This window comes from Phalacrocorax carbo, chromosome 18 (assembly GCF_963921805.1).
Source record: "Phalacrocorax carbo chromosome 18, bPhaCar2.1, whole genome shotgun sequence".
Classification (NCBI taxonomy): domain Eukaryota; kingdom Metazoa; phylum Chordata; class Aves; order Suliformes; family Phalacrocoracidae; genus Phalacrocorax; species Phalacrocorax carbo.
This window is the reverse complement of record NC_087530.1, coordinates 6,065,230-6,085,621: the sequence shown is the minus strand read 5'-3', so window position 1 is coordinate 6,085,621 and position 20,392 is coordinate 6,065,230. Positions and strand designations below refer to the sequence as shown.

The following is a 20,392-nucleotide window of genomic DNA, read 5'->3' as shown; positions in this document are numbered from 1 at the left end:
CACTGCTCTTTCTCTTCACATCCACTCACAGCTAGACAAAATGGCTATGGGATATCTCCTTCCTTCAGACCAAATGTTGATTCACAGGAGGTCGTTTCAGGGAGTAGGTGTGCTCTTTGGTTCCTGTCACAGGTAAAATAGCCAATGTCTGTTGTGATACTGTTGGTGCTTTGGTGCTTTTATTTGAAAACGTTGTAGTATTTGGGCACCTCAAAGCCACAGATGATTTAATCATTAAGATGTATTTCTGGAGGGAAAAAGTACCCATACAGTGGTGTAACAGTGAAGTCAAAGATAATGTCTTGTGCTTCATGTATTCCCTGTTGAATCCCTATTATTTTTGCTTCAGAAGTGAGACCCTGTTTTCCTCATTTACAAGGCCAACAGGCTGAGGCTGTTCCTCCTGGTAGAGGTAGTAGAACATAGCAAAAAACCCTGACAAACCTCCCCTCCGGGTAAGCTTTTCCACTGCTGGGACAGAGGACTTGTAATGCAACTTCAGGTGCTGAACTTCATTGATTTTATCTGAGCATGATGGAGTAAGATGCATCAAAGCTAGCTATCCCTTACAGGTAAGGTGATCCTCTAGTGACTTTTCTGAAAAGAAAAGAACCAGTTTCTGGAGAGCCAAGAATGAAGAAAAATGAGAAAACCTGGTTTTTCCTGTTTGTTTGGGTTTTTTGATCTGGGGCAGCTCAGTCTTTGGGCTCCCTCGGGAGTCCTGCTGGGGTGGCATTGTGGCTATATTACTTAACAGGGTGCTGAAGCATCTTGAATGAATGTTCCTGTCTGTCCCACCAGCCTGGACTCATCCTGCTCTGCAAAGCTAAATCAAAAATCTTCCAGCTCCCAGGGTTTGCTGCTGCCTCTCTATGGTTAGCTCATTTGAAACTGTGGATCATTTGAATGAGTGCAGTGGGATTCCCCGCTGGGCCTTCAGTTCCCCTGGATTTGCTAATTTGCTCTGAACATACCCATTCCTTGACTTTGCTTCCATTGGGTTGTGTACTGACCTGTGCATTCTTCTATGTGTACAGGCTATTCTGACACTTTATTATCAGGAATATAAAAATGTTTTATGATGGTAACATGCATGCACTTCAGTGTTATAGTTTAGCTCTAGCTATTATATTCAGGCCGTGAAAGCTTCATTAGTTCATTTTGATTGAAGAGTGATATGGTCCCCAGCAATGCTTATGCAAATTGATGACTCATTTATATCTTCAGAGTTGAATTTAAATATCTATAAAATTTTAGACTTGGGCAAGTAATTGCATTACAGTTTTGCAACTTCTGTGAAAGATTTTTTTTTTTACACCTAAGGCCATATTTCAAACCTGTGACCTCATTCCCATAAAGCAAAGCTATTTCATTACATCATAGCTGTGCAATTTGACTTTTGATAGCTGACATTTGCATTTATGTTGGATCCATTAAATATTTGTCCGCTTAAAAACCTGCCAGGCATTACATGTCAGCATGTAAATGTTAATAAAAAAAAATAAATTCAAAATTGGTATTCTTCTGGCCTTCTTGCTGGCAGTTTTGTTGAAACCAAATGAATCGTAGTTTTCCCTTCCATTGTCAGCCTCTGCTTGGTTTCCAGAAAAAATGATTAATGAGTTTTTTGCCTTTGCAGCTGCAATATTTGATTGCAGTCTGACTTCACTAGTGATACATACGGAAATATTTCTGCAGTTAATTGGACATTATCAAATCCACAGCAGGTGACTAAGACCATACCCAGATGTAGTTGTTACCCCTCTGTTGCAGTGAGCAGGATCTCTGAGGGCAGGATCCCCTCCGTGGCACTTTCCCCCTTTGTATAGTGATATCAGTTCACAATTTACATTGTCTAAATAAATACTTGAGGAGCTTAGTGTCCAAGATCTGCTGCCATTCACTTTTTGCTTTGAGGCACTGTGGTTTCCGTGCCGCTCCGATTAAAGTTAGATTTCAGATAAGTTGGATGAGGCTTGTGTGAATCCTTTGGGGTGGGAAAGGATCAACATATATTTGAAACAGTACAATGTGTCAGTCTCTTACAAGGTGCCTGTTTGCAGGCTTCGTATAAATGTTGAATATTTTAGCTTAATATTTATTATCCTTAGCAACGGCTGAGCATCTTTGAATCCTACTGAATTCCAGCACTAGCCTCCCCTGCTGAAACAGGTTAAAACACATCTTTGATCACTCTGTAACTTTAAGTTGTCTTTTTTTTTTTTTCCTTTTTTTTCCTCCCCTGAACCTCTTCTGTCACCTACCTTTTGCCAGCAAGTCTTGTGAAAGCACCATCCCTTGTGATTCAGATCAACTGACTGTCTGGCACTGGGGACTGACGCAGTGCTAGGGAGGACCCCTCCTGTGGGGAGCCAGCCAGGGACAATTGCCTAACCCCCCGTGCTGGACTGCACGTTGCTTTGTTGTAGGATGCTCAGTGAATGGGATTGAGAAGACCTTCCTCTGAGTGCGCTGGAGAGGGTAGCACCAAGATAAATAGTCAAGTTTTCTTGGCACCGTAGGCTCTGGAGCTGTAGAGTTAAAATCCTCACTCAAGCTTTTACCCCCTTGATAACATCTCCATGCCACTGATTATTCGTATTAAAAACAAAAACAACAAAGGGATAATTGCCCAAATTTTGAAAAACGGCTATTTTTGCACATTCAGCCTCGGATGGCGTTTGACCCTTAATACAGATGGTTTCACTTAATGTATTTTGTTTAAACAATCCCTGTTCCTGGAAGTGGTTTCAGAATAGGCTGTTCCTCATTGCTGCTCATGTTTGCTTTTTCTTATGATATTACAAGAAGCTTGAAGAGAGCAGATTCAGAAAAAGGCAGTAATCAGTGTTAACAGGCATTTGTGGAAGCCTTTTTATTTTCCAATTAAGGTACTGCAACTTTATTGACTCCTCACAGCTTTCAAGACTGAAGTGGTTTGGAGCACTTCTGTCCTTAGGCTGTAGAGCTCACTACATTTCTATTATTCCTCTGTCTGTGTTAGAGACCTCGGGGAGTCCCAGCACATTTATGTGGAACAGCTTGTCATCCGAGATGTCTGCTTCCCCCTGGTTTTGCCCCGTGGGATAGGCTTCTTGGTCCTCCGACACACAAAAACCTCCTCTTTCTCTTAGATACAAATGAAGCATTTCTGTGCAAGGGGAAAAAATTGTCTGTTATCCTTGGATCTAGCTCCTTTTCATGTCTGTTATAATTTCTGCATGTGCAGGCTTTTCACGGATTGTGCAGGACGTGTTGTTGATATTGAACACGCCCTGGGCGAGCTGTGAAAAGCCTGCATCAAGTTCAATGTCAGGAGTCTTTATATCCTGCCCTTTGCCATAGCCACGCTGCCGTGAGGCAGCTCCACTTGATGGAAAGAATGTAAGTGCCATTGAAGTACATGAGAAATGTGTTTTATAAACTGGAAGTTGGTGGATCGGGTGTGTTATTGAACGTTTCACATTCATCTAGTACCTTCTAACCGTGGATTTCAAGGCTGGGACCTGATTTGTAGTTAGCTTGTCCAGAACCTAGGGGCGTGAAAATCTTTTATGTTTGGAAAAAATGGAGGCACAAGTTGGGTAACTGGTTTATCTACAATTTTGGGAGAAATCTAAAGAAGAGTTGGAAATAAAATTGCGGCATGTCTATTCCTAGAGCATATGATTAAGCTGAATGGTGTATTTTCCCTTAATTTTTTTTTTGCCTAGAATTATTTTAATCTTAATCCAGACCCTGTTTGAGGATTTGACAGTGAAGCAAAAGCGAACAAAGCTATTATGAGCTCTTTCCAAAACAATAACCTGCTAATCCTCCCAACGATGTTGTGACATCCTTTATGTAACACTTCAGGTACAATTAAAAAATGAGAGATCACATAGTCTGTGGAGTTTTTCTTCTGTGCTTTTACTTGATCTTATAAATGGTGCGTTATGTGGCTTAAAATCCTTTTGCGTTACCTCTTCAGTATCTTCTGTTACCCATGCAATATGAAGTGATGCATTGGCTTCATCCCGCCTTGATGCCAGAGCTGCTGGAGATTTCGAGTCCTGTTTCTTTCTCCAAACCTTCCTCTGCTTTGACTAATTTAAAAATAGGTTCTCCTGCTAACACGGCACCCTAACTGCCATGTGTGTTGGAGGGAGGGATTAGGGGAACACAGCAGCTCTTTCACCCTGTGAAAATCCTCTGGCCACATTCCAGGTGTGAGACTTGCAAGGACTCAGCTAAACCAAGAGAAGGGAGAGAACTGGGACGTGTGGCCTAACAAAAACCAGTTGGCTTTCACTCTGGGTTTTCCTACCTCTTGTTGGTTGAAGCCAGAGCCTGCCTTCCTCCTTCAGTGGTACATGTTCTAGGCTGCTTGTGTTAGTTCACTTTTTTATAGGCTTTAGTCTTTATTCTTGTAATAACTTGATATAACATATCTAACTTGGCTGGGCAGGCAGAGGAACTTGCACGGGGAGTCTTGAGTACACCATGGACTAGTAAAGTTAAGTCTGGGCTTTCTACACTACGTCTGAGGTATAATCCAGGTAAACCCAAATTTTTATACCAGATACCATCTGGTGAAGTCCAATGTCCATCATATCCTACCTGGGCACTATGTGGTATTTTCCATTCCTCTTGCAGCATGTTGGGAGAGAGATGCAACTTCAGAAAGTGTTGGGTATTATTTTTACTGAGAGTGTTGTATGACTTTTTCTTCATGGAAAAATGCAAGAACAAGAAAATGCAATATGAGATTGTACCACAGGCTTGAAATCTGTGGAAATAACATGGAGTTTAGCTGATCCATATATCACTGACATGAGACTTCAGTATGGATTGGAGTTCAATCAGAAATACGAAAAGCTGTGAATTTAATTACAGGGTGGTATCTTCTACTTGGAACTTCATGGAACACCCCCGGAATCAAGAGAGGCTTACAGGGGAGCTACAGAGGAACTTACTACCCAAGAAAGGGTTTCTCACAAAGCTGTATTTTCAGAGCACGTTGTTTCTGTTGCAGCAGTGTTGCATATCTGGGTGTCTGTCACCTCTGAGGAATTTGAGGCATTGCCTTCCCTAGATCCAGACTGAAGCATGGCCAGTTCCTCAAGGCTGGCTGAAGTACTTCCATTGCAGGTGGAAGCAGGTCTCCCAGTGCTGAATGATTCTGTGGTCCATTTGATGGTTTCTAAATGATTAATGAAATGCATCTATATCTGGTCCACTCCTACATTCACATTTATTTCTTTTGGATTTGTTTGTAGATCTTTCAGTGGAGAAGCTTGGTAAGACTAAGCTGTCTATACAACTCAGTGCTTGCCACTATAGATTATTTTCTCAGCATTTTTAATTAAGCGGCAGGTCTCCTGACCCCTTCATGATACCAGCACTGTTATTTGTATGAACGTGTAGTGAGGAGGGTCTTCACATTCTTGAACTGGTCACCACACAGTTGTGTAAGCACCAGTGCCAACAGAAGGGAGAAGATGGGAAAGGTGGGACTGCGGCGCTCTGCATTTAGATGGGGTTAACTGGCTGAGGACCCTCACTCTGTCAGCGTGATCTCCTCCCCAGTAATCTCAATGTTTGCCCGTAGCACATTTCTGCTTCCTGCCCTCCTGCTCCATTGTGCAATTTTTCAGAGCAGTGGCAGGTATTTTACTTAATTTTTTAAAAATTTAATCATTTGTGCAGGTCTTCAACATCAACATTTCTCCCTGTGAACAGTGAAGTGACTCAGCTGAGCCTGAAATGCAAGATGTGGCAGCTCTAGGGCTAGTGGGGAGCAGGGTTGGATAGCTTCTAGGGTGCTGACTGTTGCTATTCATTTATACTTCCGCACTTTTCTTTATTTTCTGTCTGGTATGCGGGCAGACAGAATCTACAGTCTTTATTCACGCCAACAGCTGTAAACCTCAGACCACATGTAATATATCTGCTCTGTGAATGGCTCTGGTTAATGACGGGCAGGTAGGATAAAGAGGGAATGAATAGAAAGGAACTTTGGATTTCTCACAATACATGGAGAGGCAGAGTTGTGGGTTACTGGAGCTCAGTAGCACTGATTTCTTTCTTACACCTTCTTTATCTTTACTCTTTTGCCTGGAAAGGCAGAAAACATGGAGGTATTCCACCATCTCATGCCATTTTCTAATTGTAAATGCAGATATTATAAGCATTATACTTTTTAAGCATACCAAGGAAACTCGTCCTGAAAGGGTTTAATTTAAGAACTTTTACCCCTGATGAATTCAGCATCAGACTTCTGCTTTGTCTTAATGGTGCAATCTAGAGGGAATGTTCCCTAGCTTTTCCAAAAAAGTTCAAATTAAAATGCTTCTTTCAATGTGTTTTTATGTTTAGGAATTGAAAAACAGTGTATTAAGCCCTTGTGAAAGTTTAACACTATGTCTAGCACTTGAGCTGCATCTGTCCATGCTCAGCAGTGCATAAGTAAAATGGTTTCCTCTTTCTGCATCCTTGCTCCACCTGGACCAGGATGGAGGGGTCTGTGTGTGTGTGTATATATATATATTATTTTTTTTAACACTTGTCTGTCGTCACAGTGAACTAGCTTATTTCCATCTGAAGTTTCTGCCTGTTGGCCCCAGCCTTCGCAAGAGAAAATACTGGTCCTGCCTTTACGTCATAGTCCCAGCAGGACTCTTAAAACTTATATTGTGTCCTGACAACAAAATAAAATGCTGAGCTGTTTGGAGGGAACCATTGCTGCAGGCAGTTCTAATTAACTGGAAGCTTTTCCTTTCTGGGACTATACATTTAATTTCTGTACTGGGAATAATAAGCAATTAGTGCTGTGGAGCACCAGGCACTTCACCTGCAAATCTGAGGGTGGATAAACACTGTAATTCAAATCAAGTGATTGTAGATTCTTTTATATAGCATCTTTTATAGTGTTATAGATGGTTTTATATTTGTGTAGTTACAAAGGGCCTCTACTTTCTCAGAAAATATGTACTCCCTGTGAATGAATTCCTGATTGGAAGGTACTCTTTGGTTTTGCTGGGGTTTGTTTGGGTTTTTTTTGTGGTTTAGGTTTTTTTGGGGGTTTTAAAGTACACTCATGACAGTGTCAGGAAATGTGTACGCTGTGATCCTGTAAAGGTTTCTGACCATCCGTATCGGTACTATTCAGAAGCATAACTCTGTTTAGGATTAGATCCCTAGAGAAAAGTGATCCCTACAATTGAATTTCTTAGTGTCCTGTTGCTGTGTGTGCTACTTTAAATCTTCTGCATTTCAGCAAATGATTGTAATCTTTGCAGAATGCAATGCTGAAACAGCCTGGGTGAGCGAGGAGTAGAGGAGCAGTGTATGGCTGGGTAGGGAGCCCTCGCTTGCCCTGAAATAGCTGTGAAAATGTTAATACTGATGTGAGACCTCCTTTGCGTGATCAACCTGAAGGCAAAGGAGTTGAATTGCTGCTAGGTTTGATGGATTATTTGTTTATTGGTGGGTGGTTATTTGTGCCTGTTATGCAAGATTTTTCTTTTGTTTTGTTGCTTTTCAAGCACTTTGGTGATTCCTATACCTGTGGCACCAGCAAGTGTGCCGGACATGTTCATGGAGCTGTGCCCCAAGTTAAACTCGCCACTTGGGACAGAAAATGCAGCACAACTGCATAGGTTGGGTGGAGAGAGCAAGTGGGAGAAAGAAGTTTCAGCTGTTCCAGTAATATTAATTGAATAGCTGATGCACAGAAGGTTTTTCATATTGGCCAGAGTTAGGGTGTTTAGTACAGGTTGATGTTCCCGAAATGTGAATGACAAGGTGGGCGTAACAACCAAGCATGTGTTTTTTCAGGCACTTCAGCTGCTGGGAGATAGTGCTGGATAAACCTCACCTCCTCCATGTTCCTCCGAATCCCTGCTGGGTCTAATGCAGCAGTGGTTCAGTAATACTTGTTTTCTTTTCTTCTTCTCCCCTTCCACCCCCTCCTCATGTGTAATTTGATCTCTTAGGCCTGGTCTTCTGCTTTGGCAGATTTTTCAGCTCTTGGATGGAAGAAATTAACCACTTAGTTACTGTCGGGACTAAAACATGTTTTACTGGTCCTCCTGGCTCTTCCTGTGGATGTGCTTAGACTTACACAAGATAGCCCGTGCAGTCATCAGCTCTGCACTCCCCGTTTTAACCTCTTGTTTTAACTCTACTTTTCATCTGCATTTCCTTGCCTCTTCATTTAAAAGAAATACGGAAATGCTCCCACTCAAGATCTGAGTCAGTATTTGGCAAAGAAACTTCTCTAAAATTTATTTTCTGATACTTCCCAAGTATGTATCTCTTCTGATTGTGTCCTGGCTGTCCGTGAGCCCTCTCTGCTCTGCTCTGGCAGAAAATACTGAACTTGAGTAGGATCCCTAAACTATGGCACAGAAACTCTCAGTCCCCACTCCCTCTTTCACAACCTCAATAAACCAACCAGGCGATGAAAGTTAAGTAATTGTAGTAAGTAGGAGTTTGCGTGGTTTTGGTGTCCTTAAGGTAAGCTGCAATTTTTTTCAGCTCTGAAATGTGCAAGATGCTTCTTTGTTTCTCTTTGCCTGCAGATGTTTCCAAAAAGCGTTTATTGGAAGAGGCCCAAAATCTTTTCAGTGATTTGTGAAGAGCCCCTTTGGACTTGAATTTAACCTTGCAGGCTTCTAATGCTAATACCCCAGGCAATTCCCTGGGGAGCGCATGACCCATCTTGCTTTTTTACAGGAGCGTGGTGAAGACAGACCACCATTGCAGGAATCTGGTAGTACCCTCTGCCTTGTTAGTACCTTAAAAAGAAGGATTCTGTCCTGTTGCTTGAAAGGAATTTCAAATAGTTGAACATCCCATCCCTGAAATCCCACCACTTCTCAGCCGCCTCCTTCAGTCATGAAAATTGCAAATAACAAACATCTGTTAAATCAAGGAGGAAAAACAACAAATACAGACACTATATTGCAAAATCTTTTGGTTTCTATTGATGTGTACAGAGGACTTTTTGTAACCTGACTTTTGTTTTTTAAGGTTTTGTCCTGTGAGAGTGGGACTTGCTAAGTCCAAGTGCCGGAATTGTTAATATTTCATTGTATGTGCAGAAATCTCTCTGTGTTCTTGCAGGGCCATTCGTGCTGCGCTAGATGGTTTCTGAAGGAAGCAAAACACTCTTTGCCCTCAGGTGTTAACTAGCCTTTGTTCAAATTCATGTGTGGCTTTTTTTTTTTATTTACAGTAATGCCTATTGTAGAGTGGTCAGAACAGTAGCAAGAGGCTTTTGTTTTTAATATGCTATTTTAACTAGCTATTGTAAACATGTCAGCTGAATTTTGAGAAGAGCTTCAATGGAAAGGTAGCATGCTGGTCTCTATAGAAGTGTTTTGTACACAAACTGGAAAAGGAAAGGCAGAGAGGCCTAGATGAAAAGCTGGCAGAAAACAGGCAATGGCAGAGCAGTTCTGAGGCAGGGCGGTGCTGGCGAATCTCGGGGTGGCATTACAGAGATCACTGAAGGCACAGAGGTTCATCTGAGCAAGGTATCTGGGCAGAGCATTAAAACCACCTGAGTCCTGTCTGGGTATACTTTATTAATGCCAGCGGTCTTACTGTTTTGGTGATCACGAGGGATCAAGTGGTTGTCAGAGATCCTTCAGTGTCTTGGTCACTTGGGCTTTCTTCCTAGGTGTGCGAACAAACTTGGAAGGTTTTAGTGGGCTAATGTAGTCATTCTGTGTGCAAATACCAACAAGGACTTTTCTCACCCTCTACCTGTTACATGGCAGGTATTACAAATAAATCACAAACGTAATTGCCTTTTTGTGTCGTGCTGTCATTGCCAAGTAAGCGGAGAATGTCTGAGTATCCTGGACGACTTGTTTTCACTTGTCGTTGGCGTAGTTACAAGGTGTCAGTGAACAATTATTGAGTCTAAGAGGTGACTGACTCGAGAGACAGTTGTTTAAGTCTGAGGTGGCTTCTAATGGGCTGGGTGTGGGGTGTGCACTCGGCTTCAGCCCTGCCAATCTGGGACTCAAATTCTTCTGGGCTTTCTTTGGCATACCATGGTAGAGCTCTCACGGCTTAACGTGCACGACCCACTGAAGTTGTATTTGTTGCAAACAGTTTTACAAGTCTCTGTCAGACAGTGGTTTGTGCTGCATGTGCCAAGAAGGTAGAGTTTAATGGCCAGGATTTTAGAGCTGCTAGTCCTCTCAATCTTAATACGCACCACTATCTTGCCAAAAGTTTGGCACATTGTATCTAAGAGTGTATGGAGGTGTTTAACGGTGGAGGATCTGAAAACCTTAAGGAAAATTGGAATCTGTCAGCCAAAGCTGGACCGGCCCCCAGGAAAACTGGCAATCCTGCATTTGCTATCGGATCAAAGCCCAGCTTTGTTACAGCTGTGTCTATGGCACATGCTCTGGTCATTCATGGATTTCAACATAGGCTTCTGTGATCATTTGCATATACATATATATTTTTAATCAGGTCATGGTGTTAGAATGTGTTATTTCACTACGTGAAAGATGTCATCAGAAGAGAGCTGTGCAGTGTGGCAGCGCTCTGTGGCATGGACCTATTTTTAATCATACAGTGACCTGTGAATGCCCCCAAATCACACGTAACCTTATCACTTGCTAAGAAAAATGCATCTTACAGATTATGTGATTCTCCATTTCATTGCTTTGTACATCCAGAGACAAAGTGCTTTACAACTGGCAGTTGAGTTAGTCTTTAACACCTGTGGGGATATTCTCGGCTGCATTTAAAGAGCAGCAAGATAAAGCACAGGTAACTCATAACTGTAAGCAAGAATTTGCTCTCTTTCCTACTCCTTTGCTTTAACCACTAGTTTGTGCTGCTTCTGGTTCAAGTGACTTTTTCCGTCCCAAACCAGCTGAGCATGCCTATCAAAAAATGCCCAGTGTTTGGGACTTCAAACTCTTGTTACCTTTCCATGCTTCAGAAAAGTGTTTTAAAATAATATTAAGCTCTGCTTTTAAATGGGTGATGAGCACTCAAGCTGTTTTTAATGATATCACAACAAAATTCACTCCAGCTGCTAACGTCATGGGATCATGCCAAAACTCACTTTCTGCTCGTGGAGTCTAGTCCTTTCGCTGCCACTGTCGCACGCGCGCGTGTGATTGTTCTCTTTCGGGAAAACGTGCCCTCAAATTTCGGGTAGTTTTAAGAAAGTAAAGAACAAATAGCAGTTTGCTAGAAGAAGCTCAAACATGAGGGCCGTTGGCTAAATAGGTTTGTGCTCTTGTATGAGCATGAACAATAAAGGCTAATGGATACTGGATTGCATTAGCAAGAACAGAGCCAGCAGGTCGAAGGAAGTGATTATTTCCCTCCTTTTGGCGCTTGTGAAGCCACATCTGGAGTATGGTGTCCAGCTCCCTCCTTCCCCCCGAGCAGACGCTGACATGCAGGAGGGCGTCTGGCGGGGGCTGGAGCAGGCAGTGCCTCCCGGGGCAGAGGGAGCTGCCTTCGCCCGTCCGGGCAGAGGGGGCTGAAGGGGTCCCAGCGTGCTCGTAACCACCCAACCAGAGAGACTCTGAGTTCTCAGAGGTGCACAGCAAAAGGAGGGGAAGCAACACTTAAAACTTGCAGCAAGGCAAGGCTGGATAGATATAAGAGGATAAAAGGTGTTTTCAGGCTGCCCAGCAGACTTGGTTAAAGCTTAGCTGCAAAAAGCCTGGAACAACCTGATCTAGATAGATGGCCATCCTCTGAGCAGGACGCTGAACTGGAGACCTTCTGACTCTGCCTCCCAACCAAAATTGTTTTGCCATTCTGCAACAGAAGGCCTGAGTTGAAGGTTGCATCAGTCACTCTGTAGTCAAAAAGTCTGCACGCTTTTCATGACTGATTTCGTTCTAAGATGTGTATATGACAAACAGACATGAAAGGGATTAATGGATGTCAGCCGTAAGAGTAGCTGAGTCTGTGTGACACTACCAATATGGCTTTTATTTCTGTATCGCCAGTTAATTTCATGGCATGCAGGAAAGGCAGAGGGTATCTGCTCAAAGGATTTACAGCCTAGTTTGCCCTGACACAAAAGAGGAAACATTGAAGGATGAAGTTTGTAGCAGAGGGACCACACAAGCTTGTCTGCATGGAAACATAAAGGGAATTAATTTGTTTATCTACAGAGGAAGTTATCCCAGGATAGCTAGCTCTTTGTGTTTAACTCCCCGAGTGATGCCTTTCTCCTACAGTGAGGTTCTTCTGCAAGCGGGTTAATTTAATTTGAGATGAGGCATTCTTCTTCTGGAATAAGAACCCCAGGAGTTCATCAGGAATGTAATCCGCATTAATTCTGCCAGCGTTCGTTGTATTAACCTTAATTGTAATGGCTGGGTGGCGTTCATGGGGGACAGCCTTTGTACAGCCAGGGGAAAGCTATGGGGGTTCTGCATTCCTACAGCTGCAGCTGAAGGAGAAGCGGGATAGGGATGCTCCTCACATGGAAAAGAAGTTGCGTGCAGGATGCCTGGTCTGCTCTTACAATGTTACTTCATCCCAGCTCCCTAAACACGACACTGGGCCTAAACACGTGATGACTGAGCTCCTCCTGTGATTTATATAACCTTTCTCCTCCAAATTTTAACTCTTTTTTCTTTTCTTCTTTCCTCCCCCTGCCCAGTGCAGTTCTGCACATGTTCTCTGTTGCAGCCTCATCCAAGGTTAGGTGGGCAGGGAACAAGCAGATAGGTGTTGGTTTCTCTTGAAACTCTGGTCTTTCCATAAAATAGAAATCCTCCTCCAGAAGTGGAGGGAGGAAAGGAGAACATGGGGACAACTGCATCATTGTCTTTCTAATGCACGTGCTGGCTGCCAGAGGTGGGGGATTGGATCTGTAGCCTCATCTCTTCACTGGACCAAGTTGAGGGAACGTTTAAGTTCTCTCACTGTTTCCTGGTTTATTAAATGGGGATATCCATGTTCATATTTTCTGAGAAAAAGCATGAAAGCGCTTTGAACATCGCACTGTCCTTACTGTGATTTCTCTGCTAGAAATGATGTGACTTGTGGCATTTAAAAGAATGCAAATACTATTATTGCAGTTCAATATGGGTTGAGAGACCAAGGATTTCTTTCCAAGCTGTCTTTCACATGTACATCCATGGATCAGAAGACTGAGACAAAGTAATGCTATAAAAGAATGTTTAAAGAGTGTGAGCGACGTTTGCTGTTTTGGAGGCAGGGTCCTCAGATGCTGGAAGCATGCAGTTTCCCCTAAAGTATTAAATGTTTGAAAACGTTGGAGGGCAAAAGAGCACTAGCTAGTCAGCAGCCTTGCCAAAATAAACTGTCAGATGTGGAGGGAAGTTTTCAGGGACACAAATGAAGATTTGCTGCTTTGTTAATCCTGCGTGTGACACACCAAGTGCTCCACAGGTTGCGGTGGAGTGTGCGATAGGGTCGGCTTCCCAGGCCATCTTCCCCAGCCTCTCTGTTTCGCACCCCTGATGAACTCTGCACTTCTGAGCACCTGTTGCTCTGAGCAGCAGAAGCACCCCAATGAAACGGGATTTCTTGGTGGGAAAAAAAAAATGCAGTTGTATACACACCCAATTTGCTATCGCCTTTATAGATAGATATTTTAAATATATATATCTACATCTAGAATATAAATATATATAACAAAAGTAGTTGTTGTTTTAAATGTATTAAAAAATGCAAAACTGGAGAGCAGTTATTAAGATGTAGCCTTGAGAAACCTGCAAGGGAAAGGCACAGTTTGTAGGGGAAAAGAATAGTAGGTAGTGGGAGAGTGAAAACTTTTGGTCCCTTGTGCAAGAGGAGTGGTATCCTGTGAGTGTAATTGCATCAGCTCAGATTTGAATCTGTTTGCCTGTAATTATCACAGAGCTGCTAAGACAGCGTCTTCTGGAGAAGGACCTCCAGCTCCCTCCCCTGCAGTTTTTGTGCTGGATTCCGAATGGGCATAGCTCTCAGTTTATTTCTGCCTGTTACAAGGCTCAGTATTTAAACACTTCCCTTAATATGCTGTGAAATGGCATGCTTTTAAGACTTTGACAATTGCCTAAAATTCACTTGGTTTAACAGAGCCCATGCACAAAGCACCAAAGCAGCAGTGTTATTCCTTAATCCTGCCATTCCCCCCTTCCCAAACCAAGGAGGGCTTTCCCAGGCAGGGGAAACTTGTTGATTTTCACCCTCGCCTCTCTGGCGTTGGGAGGGACGGCAGGCAGGGTGCAGGCAGGAGGAGGGTTAAGGAGCGAGGGCGTTGCTCGCCTGCCTGATGTCATGGAGGAAGGCAGCGGCTGAAGGGGGCCCTTTGTTGGCAGCGGAGCCCCAGCAGCCCTGCCTGCACCCAGCGCCCGGCGGCATGCGGGCAGCTGCCGCCAACGGCAGGCAGAAGTGACTCTGTCCAACTTGGTTGGCTTTGCTTTTTATCTTCTTTTTTTTTGTTTTCCCCCCCTTTTTCCCCCTCTCTCTCCCGCCAAAAGAGTTGGGAAGGAGGGAAGATGGCTGGAGTTAACTCCCCGGGAGAGGAGACGCGGGGCCCCAGGATTTTCTGCCTCTCGGGCTCGCCCTTGTAATGGTTTTCAGAGTGTGGATTTCTTAGACTTTTCCTGGATATTTTGTTTTAGACTTTTCCTGGATTTTTTTTAGACTTTTTTAGACTTTTACTGGATATTTCGACAGCGCGAGGAGAAGCTGAAGGGGGGGGAAGGGAAATCAGACAGCCGAAGCCAAACTCTAACAAATGAAAATGTTGGAGATTTGCTTGAAATTGGTGGGCTGCAAATCGAAGAAAGGGCTTTCCTCCTCCTCCAGCTGCTACCTGGAAGGTGAGTGAGTACCCAAGGGGACCAGGGTCGGAGCTCCGGCTGCTGCGCTCCCGGGGGGCACGGCCCGACCCCGCCGCCATCCCAGACACGAGTTTTATCCCTTGCTCGCAAGTTGGGGCCAGGCTTGGGGAGATGTTTGGTCCTGGCCAGCTTTAGGCTGGGCTTTCGCATGCGGGGGCGAGGGAACCGAGCGGTGTACGCGGCATCCAGACCCCAGGTGACTTTCATTAACTGCAGTATACAAAGGGAGCGCGGCTCTACCATTTATGGTTGTAAAATGTCAAGTGATCTTATTGCTGAGCCCATAAACAAAGCCGTATCTTCAGGCCTCAGCTTTGAGTTTTTTGCCCAGGGAAGGATCTCCCTTATTTTGGACGTGAGAGGAGGATGGTAAAACCAACTCCAGGCTCAGGAAGAAAATTTAGATGAGGCCATCGGTAAAATATTTTCAGCGTGCATTAGTTCATTTTGGTTATCCCCTTGTAAGTTTGCTTTCCACAGGCATTGATTTAACTGAATTTTCTTGTGTGTTTACTTTTAGAAGGTAATTTTTTTGAGTCACAGCTGTGGTTATTTGTAGGCACTGAGATGTTAAACATACGGACCCGACTAGTCCGGATTGAAAGCCTTGGTGACAGAGGCGCCGTGCCAGGCTGGGGGACTTTGGGCTGAGGTTTTGCTTGGCATGACCTCGAGCAAGTTCTTCACCCCAGCATGGCTTTGCACCCCATCTGTTGAGCAGCATTATGGGTCCCCCCGTGCAGCCCCGGCCCTTTCTCTGTGCTAATGGGGCTGTGTCCATCCCGCTGGGGCGGTCCAGGCTTTTTTAGTTTCTTTTGTGTTGCTGAATGTTGCTTCAGTAAAAATAATCCGCATGCCAGAAGGACCGTGCTAACTCATCAAATCAGTGGCACGAAAGGCAGCAGCTGATTTCCTGGGGCCTATCGCAAGTTGCTGTTGCTCAACTCTCGAATATTCAGTGGAGAAGTGGAGAAATGGTCCTTGGAAATTCATTGCTTGGGAATCTCAAAATTTACAGATGGCTTCTTGTGGGAAACCCATTGGAAGAAATTTCAGATCAAGAGTCTGTATTTGTCAGATGCATTTAGCGGGTCTGAAGAATTTTCTATTGTCTAAAATCAAAGAACATTTTCCAGAGGGCTGACTTTATTTATTTAAAGTTTCAGAAACCTAATGGTGGGCGGATGCATATGAATAACTTTATCTTTCTTATGTGACTGAATTCTTCTGTGATCTTTTAGGTCTATAAAACCTCTGTCTGTGTCCCCTGGCTCTGGTATTGCTCGGGCACGGCCAGGCTGCGTGGTGAGGAGGAGCTCTGAGCTGTGCTGGGCCTCCTTTCTGTGCTGTCGGATCTTTCAACACAGCCCTGGGAGAATAGGCAGAGCATCTGGGGCCTCTCTTCCCTGCAGAAATGAATGCTAAAGGATGATGTTGCAAGGGTGTTACCCTGACTGTTTTTGCAAGTTTTCTCTTTTGTGTGTGTTACAACCACTCCCCCCCTCCCCAATTTGCAATGCAGTTACATAATAAGGTTAGAGCATCCATTGACTTTGCCATATAGGCAGTGTCAAGTTAAGAATATGTTCATTGACACGATAATATTGTGGTATTTCCACCTTCTGCTTCCCTGAGACTGTGGTTGCATATTTATTTTTTATGATGGGATGGGAAATGAGCATTGAAACAACTTCTAAACGATCTTCTATCAAAGTAGCTCAGTCTAATTTCTCAGCTCAGCTCTCTCTTCAGAACTGAAGCCAGCATCCAAGCGGCAAGTTAAAGGTGAACAAATGTGGCAACTGCAATCTTAGTGCTCTGACAGTCGGTTAGGACATAGGTGGCCCAGGACCCACCCTAATCCACTGTGGATCTCTTGCAGAGCAGGGTGAGAAGTGAGAATCTATACTCATGGGAGGGAAGTTTTAAAAAAGTAGGATTTTTTGTTTTTCCTTTCTAAAGCTGAAGGTCCCCACGTGGCAGCTTTCTAATGAAAATTATTGTGATGTTGAAAGCACTGTTGAGGACTCTTCCAAAGAGAAGTGGTGGCTTGCCCCAAACCCCTGTACTCTAAGGGCACAAGTGAAAAACATTTGCTTGCATTACCCTTAAGAAGGTAACAAGTTTCTACATCTGGATTTGTTAATTTTGATAGAAACCACTTAAGCTTGGCAGTTCGTGAGAAGGGGGCAGGTCTGTGCCAAGGGTCAGAAACTAGGGACCATTGCTCCTTGATCCCTGTGAGCAGTGTGTGATGGCCAGTCCGTTCCCATGTGCATCCCACAGCCTCGCTGAAGCTTCTGAAAGGATTAAGGAGATGATGGTGATACAATTGGAGGATTTAACTCTGCTCTTGTTATCTTAGTTGTACGGGAAGCTGTTGAGGACATGAGGGGAAAGCTGAAAGTTTCTTTACTATAGTAGACTATGAAACCATAAACACAACTTCTTAAAGGATGAACGGTCTATTAGTTGCATGGAAAGCCAGTTACAGCCAAGAGGATAGATTAAGTTTTACCTAAATCAGTTTCTTAGTTTGGTTTTTGTGTGTTAACAAAAACATGACAGTGTTTGGTTGATGAATAGCAGGGGAATGCAACAAAATCAAATCTGTTTGTTGTATTTTTAAACACAACTCTTGAAAATATTGTATTGAGGTCGGGTTTGATATAAGGCTGATTTAGTCAGGCACATCTGTAAGTGTACATGTGTTTTGACCAATAATCAGAAATGGGATTTTATTTCCTGGTGGTCCTCTTCTGAAAGGCTTTTATGCTCCAACAGTTTGCAGGAGGGAGGATTGTTTGTAGAGTCCTCTTTGTGGTGATGTGGGGAGATGGCAGGTGCTACATCCCACTGCTGTGTGCTTTGCTGTGTCCAGGCAGGCTTGCCTGCTCGCTGAAGAAGTTGAGACCTTTTCTTAACTTGATCAAAAATATTTTTAAAGCGGTTCTAGTGATTACTGAGATTTCGTTTTGATGTTTGAGCTGGCCATTTTTTTTTGCCCTTGTTTCTATTCCCACTATTAAATATTATTTTAAAATGTGAGGGATCTGTATTTCTGTCATCTGCTTTCTCCTTTCTGGCTTTGCCAAACTGAATAATTCCTCACCCACTTCACACCAAGAAAGGGTAAAGAGTAGAAGGGAAGAGGCACAGCAAGCACTGCTGCCAATCTGATCTGGAAAACAGAACGTGTCCATGTCCCAAATAGGGGCTGAAATAGTCTTGCTGCCTTTTTGGGCTTGCCCTACCACTGAAAGGCAGAAAGCCTTGTTTAAAACCTGTCAGTGTTCTCTGTAAAGTTTAAAAACTGCCTTGGAGACACCAGTAAAGTCCTTTGTTTTCTAACTGAAATGATTTCTGCCCTGCCAGCTGTCAGATTCCCTCTTTTTTTTTTTTTTTTTTTTTTTTTCGTGTCCTGTTACAGCTAGAGTAGTCGAGCCTGGGGAGGAGCAGCAACCTGTAGCCTAATGCCCCGTTCCTGGAGAGTTTCTTTTTTAGGCATTTGGGCATGTATTGAGCCAGGCCCGCATCTGCAGTGCCAGAGACTCATCCTGCCCGCTGTTGCTGGGATCAGCAGGCAGGTCTTCAGTCAATGTTAGGAAGAGTGAGTGCATTAAGATGGCATTGCTGTTTGTTTCCTCTCTTCCTTGGCTATTTTCTGCTTCTCACCTCTTGGCCTCTCCTCTACCATCACTCAGTAGTGTTCTTGCTTTTAAATATATTTCTGGCTTTGTGATGGCTTGCTAGTTATGTGCTTGCTCCAGCGGTTCTCGCCTGTCCCATCCTTATTAAAAAATCTGGCTGATGGTGCTTGCTACTATTTCCCATGGGTTGTGGTGAGGAAAGGATTATAATTTCATAGGAAGAGCTGTAACTGTCTTCAGATCTAAAACTGATCATCCACAGATGTGTTCGTCCTTCCCTGAGCAGTATGGGGCTGCTTAGTAAAATAGGGAAATACAACAGTAAATCTCTTTGATTCTTGCTTGGTGCTTCCCCTCCCCAGGTGTCAGAAACAGGCAAACCTTGGCTCCCTTGGTAAAGAAACCAAAACAGAAATTGTAAAGGTAAAAGTTGTCAGAAATATGCGTGTCATTGACGTCCACTTGGATCTACTTACTTGCCCCTTCCTCTCCCAGAGGTTATAATCTAGGGTCAGGCAGCAGTTTAGTAGCAGATTTGTGAATAAATTTCAAATTTCTGCCATACCCACTATTTCACTCCATACATCTACAACTGTGATTAGCTGGCTGAAGAAAGATGGTATTCACTATGTCACTAGTGCGTTAAAGATGGGATAAAAACAGTGAATGAACTTGAGTGGAACCTCCAGGATAATGTGAGTGAACTTTTCCAGAAAGGAAAAAGAAAAAAAAAAGAAAACAAACCCCCTCAAAAACCAACCAAAACAAAGCCCTAAAAAACCCCAAGATGACAGAATCATCTCTTGGAGGAGTGGAGAAGCCACTGGTGCTTAGTGTTAGACCAGATAAAACACTGCGGTTGACTCTGAGGGCCTGTTTGTGCACGGGCAATGAAGCAGGAGCCATGGGTGGCCTTGTTCGCTCATGTTTGCATTCAGCAGACTTGGTTTTCAGTATTTAGAGTGCCAGAGGTTGCTGGTGGCCATGCAAGAAGGGGTGCAGCCTGCCTGTGGGACGAAGGCACCTCGCTGGGGGTGGAAATAGGGTAGCACAGCTGGGGAGACTGGCAATAGCACTGGGTAGCACAAGGGGAGTGGGACTGGTTGAGAGAGGCTGGATCTATCTTTGCACTTCCTCATCTCTGTATAGAAATACACAATATTTAAAAAGTGATCATTTATCCTCATGCTGGCTGTAAGAATGTGGACTTTCCAAATACCACCTAAGAGCAAAAGTGACAGCGATAGCCTTTGCTGCAGAAGGTTGTATGGCCTGTGCTGTGGAGTGGGTGACAAGAGAGGCTGAGCATAATCTCACTAAAGGGGTGAGTCTGAAATAACACGAAACCTTCCTTCTTTTTGGAATGATCTGATTTACAGATTATTTTTTTTTAAAAATCCATATTCCATCAGGCGTAGGGAATCCATGCCTGCCATTTATCATCTGCCATTTATCATCATTCCTTCCAGGGCAAAAGGAGAGTAGGGGGAATGTAGGGAAAGGAGAAGCTTTAGACAGCATGTGCTGTACCTCCACAGAGATTACTAGATGTATTCTGTGCTCCCTTGCTCTAAAAACCTCGCGGAAAAAATGCCAGCACAGTTTGTGAGACCACAGGATGTTTGTTTTGTAGGGAGACAGGAGGTCTCTTCCTTCCCTCGGGACTGCCCCACAGTCAGCTGTGGAGGAGCTGAGTGTAATTCCGTGCTTCTGTCTGTTTTCCAACCCTTCCCTTAAATTACTAAGGAAATTCGCATGCGTTGGTCTAGACCAGAATCATTCATATCTGAGAACTTCTTACACAGTCCCTAACAATGATTCATCTCTTCGTATAAACAGTAATTAGCAGGAGATACTTACCCTTTATGAAACCTTTTAGTGTGCAAACATAAATATCTC

The 20,392-nt window shown here is 43.7% G+C and overlaps 1 protein-coding gene across 3 annotated transcripts in view; it reads left to right on the top strand.

Annotated features, from left to right (window-relative positions):
* ABL1 (ABL proto-oncogene 1, non-receptor tyrosine kinase) overlaps nucleotides 1-20,392 on the top strand; it is an 84,636-nt gene that overhangs the window by 34,797 nt on the left and 29,447 nt on the right. Inside the window, exon 1 of one of the 3 annotated variants that reach the window (XM_064469133.1) lies at nucleotides 14,264-14,822. The exons of 1 other annotated variant lie outside the window; for it this stretch is intronic. Coding sequence is in view for 1 of the 2 variants with exons in the window: in XM_009514475.2 (XP_009512770.2) it covers nucleotides 14,738-14,822 (85 nt within the window). In the remaining variant the exon portion in view is untranslated. Of the gene's footprint in view, nucleotides 1-14,263; nucleotides 14,823-20,392 lie in introns of those variants that run through there. One more of the 3 variants, XM_009514475.2, reaches the window with a different exon arrangement.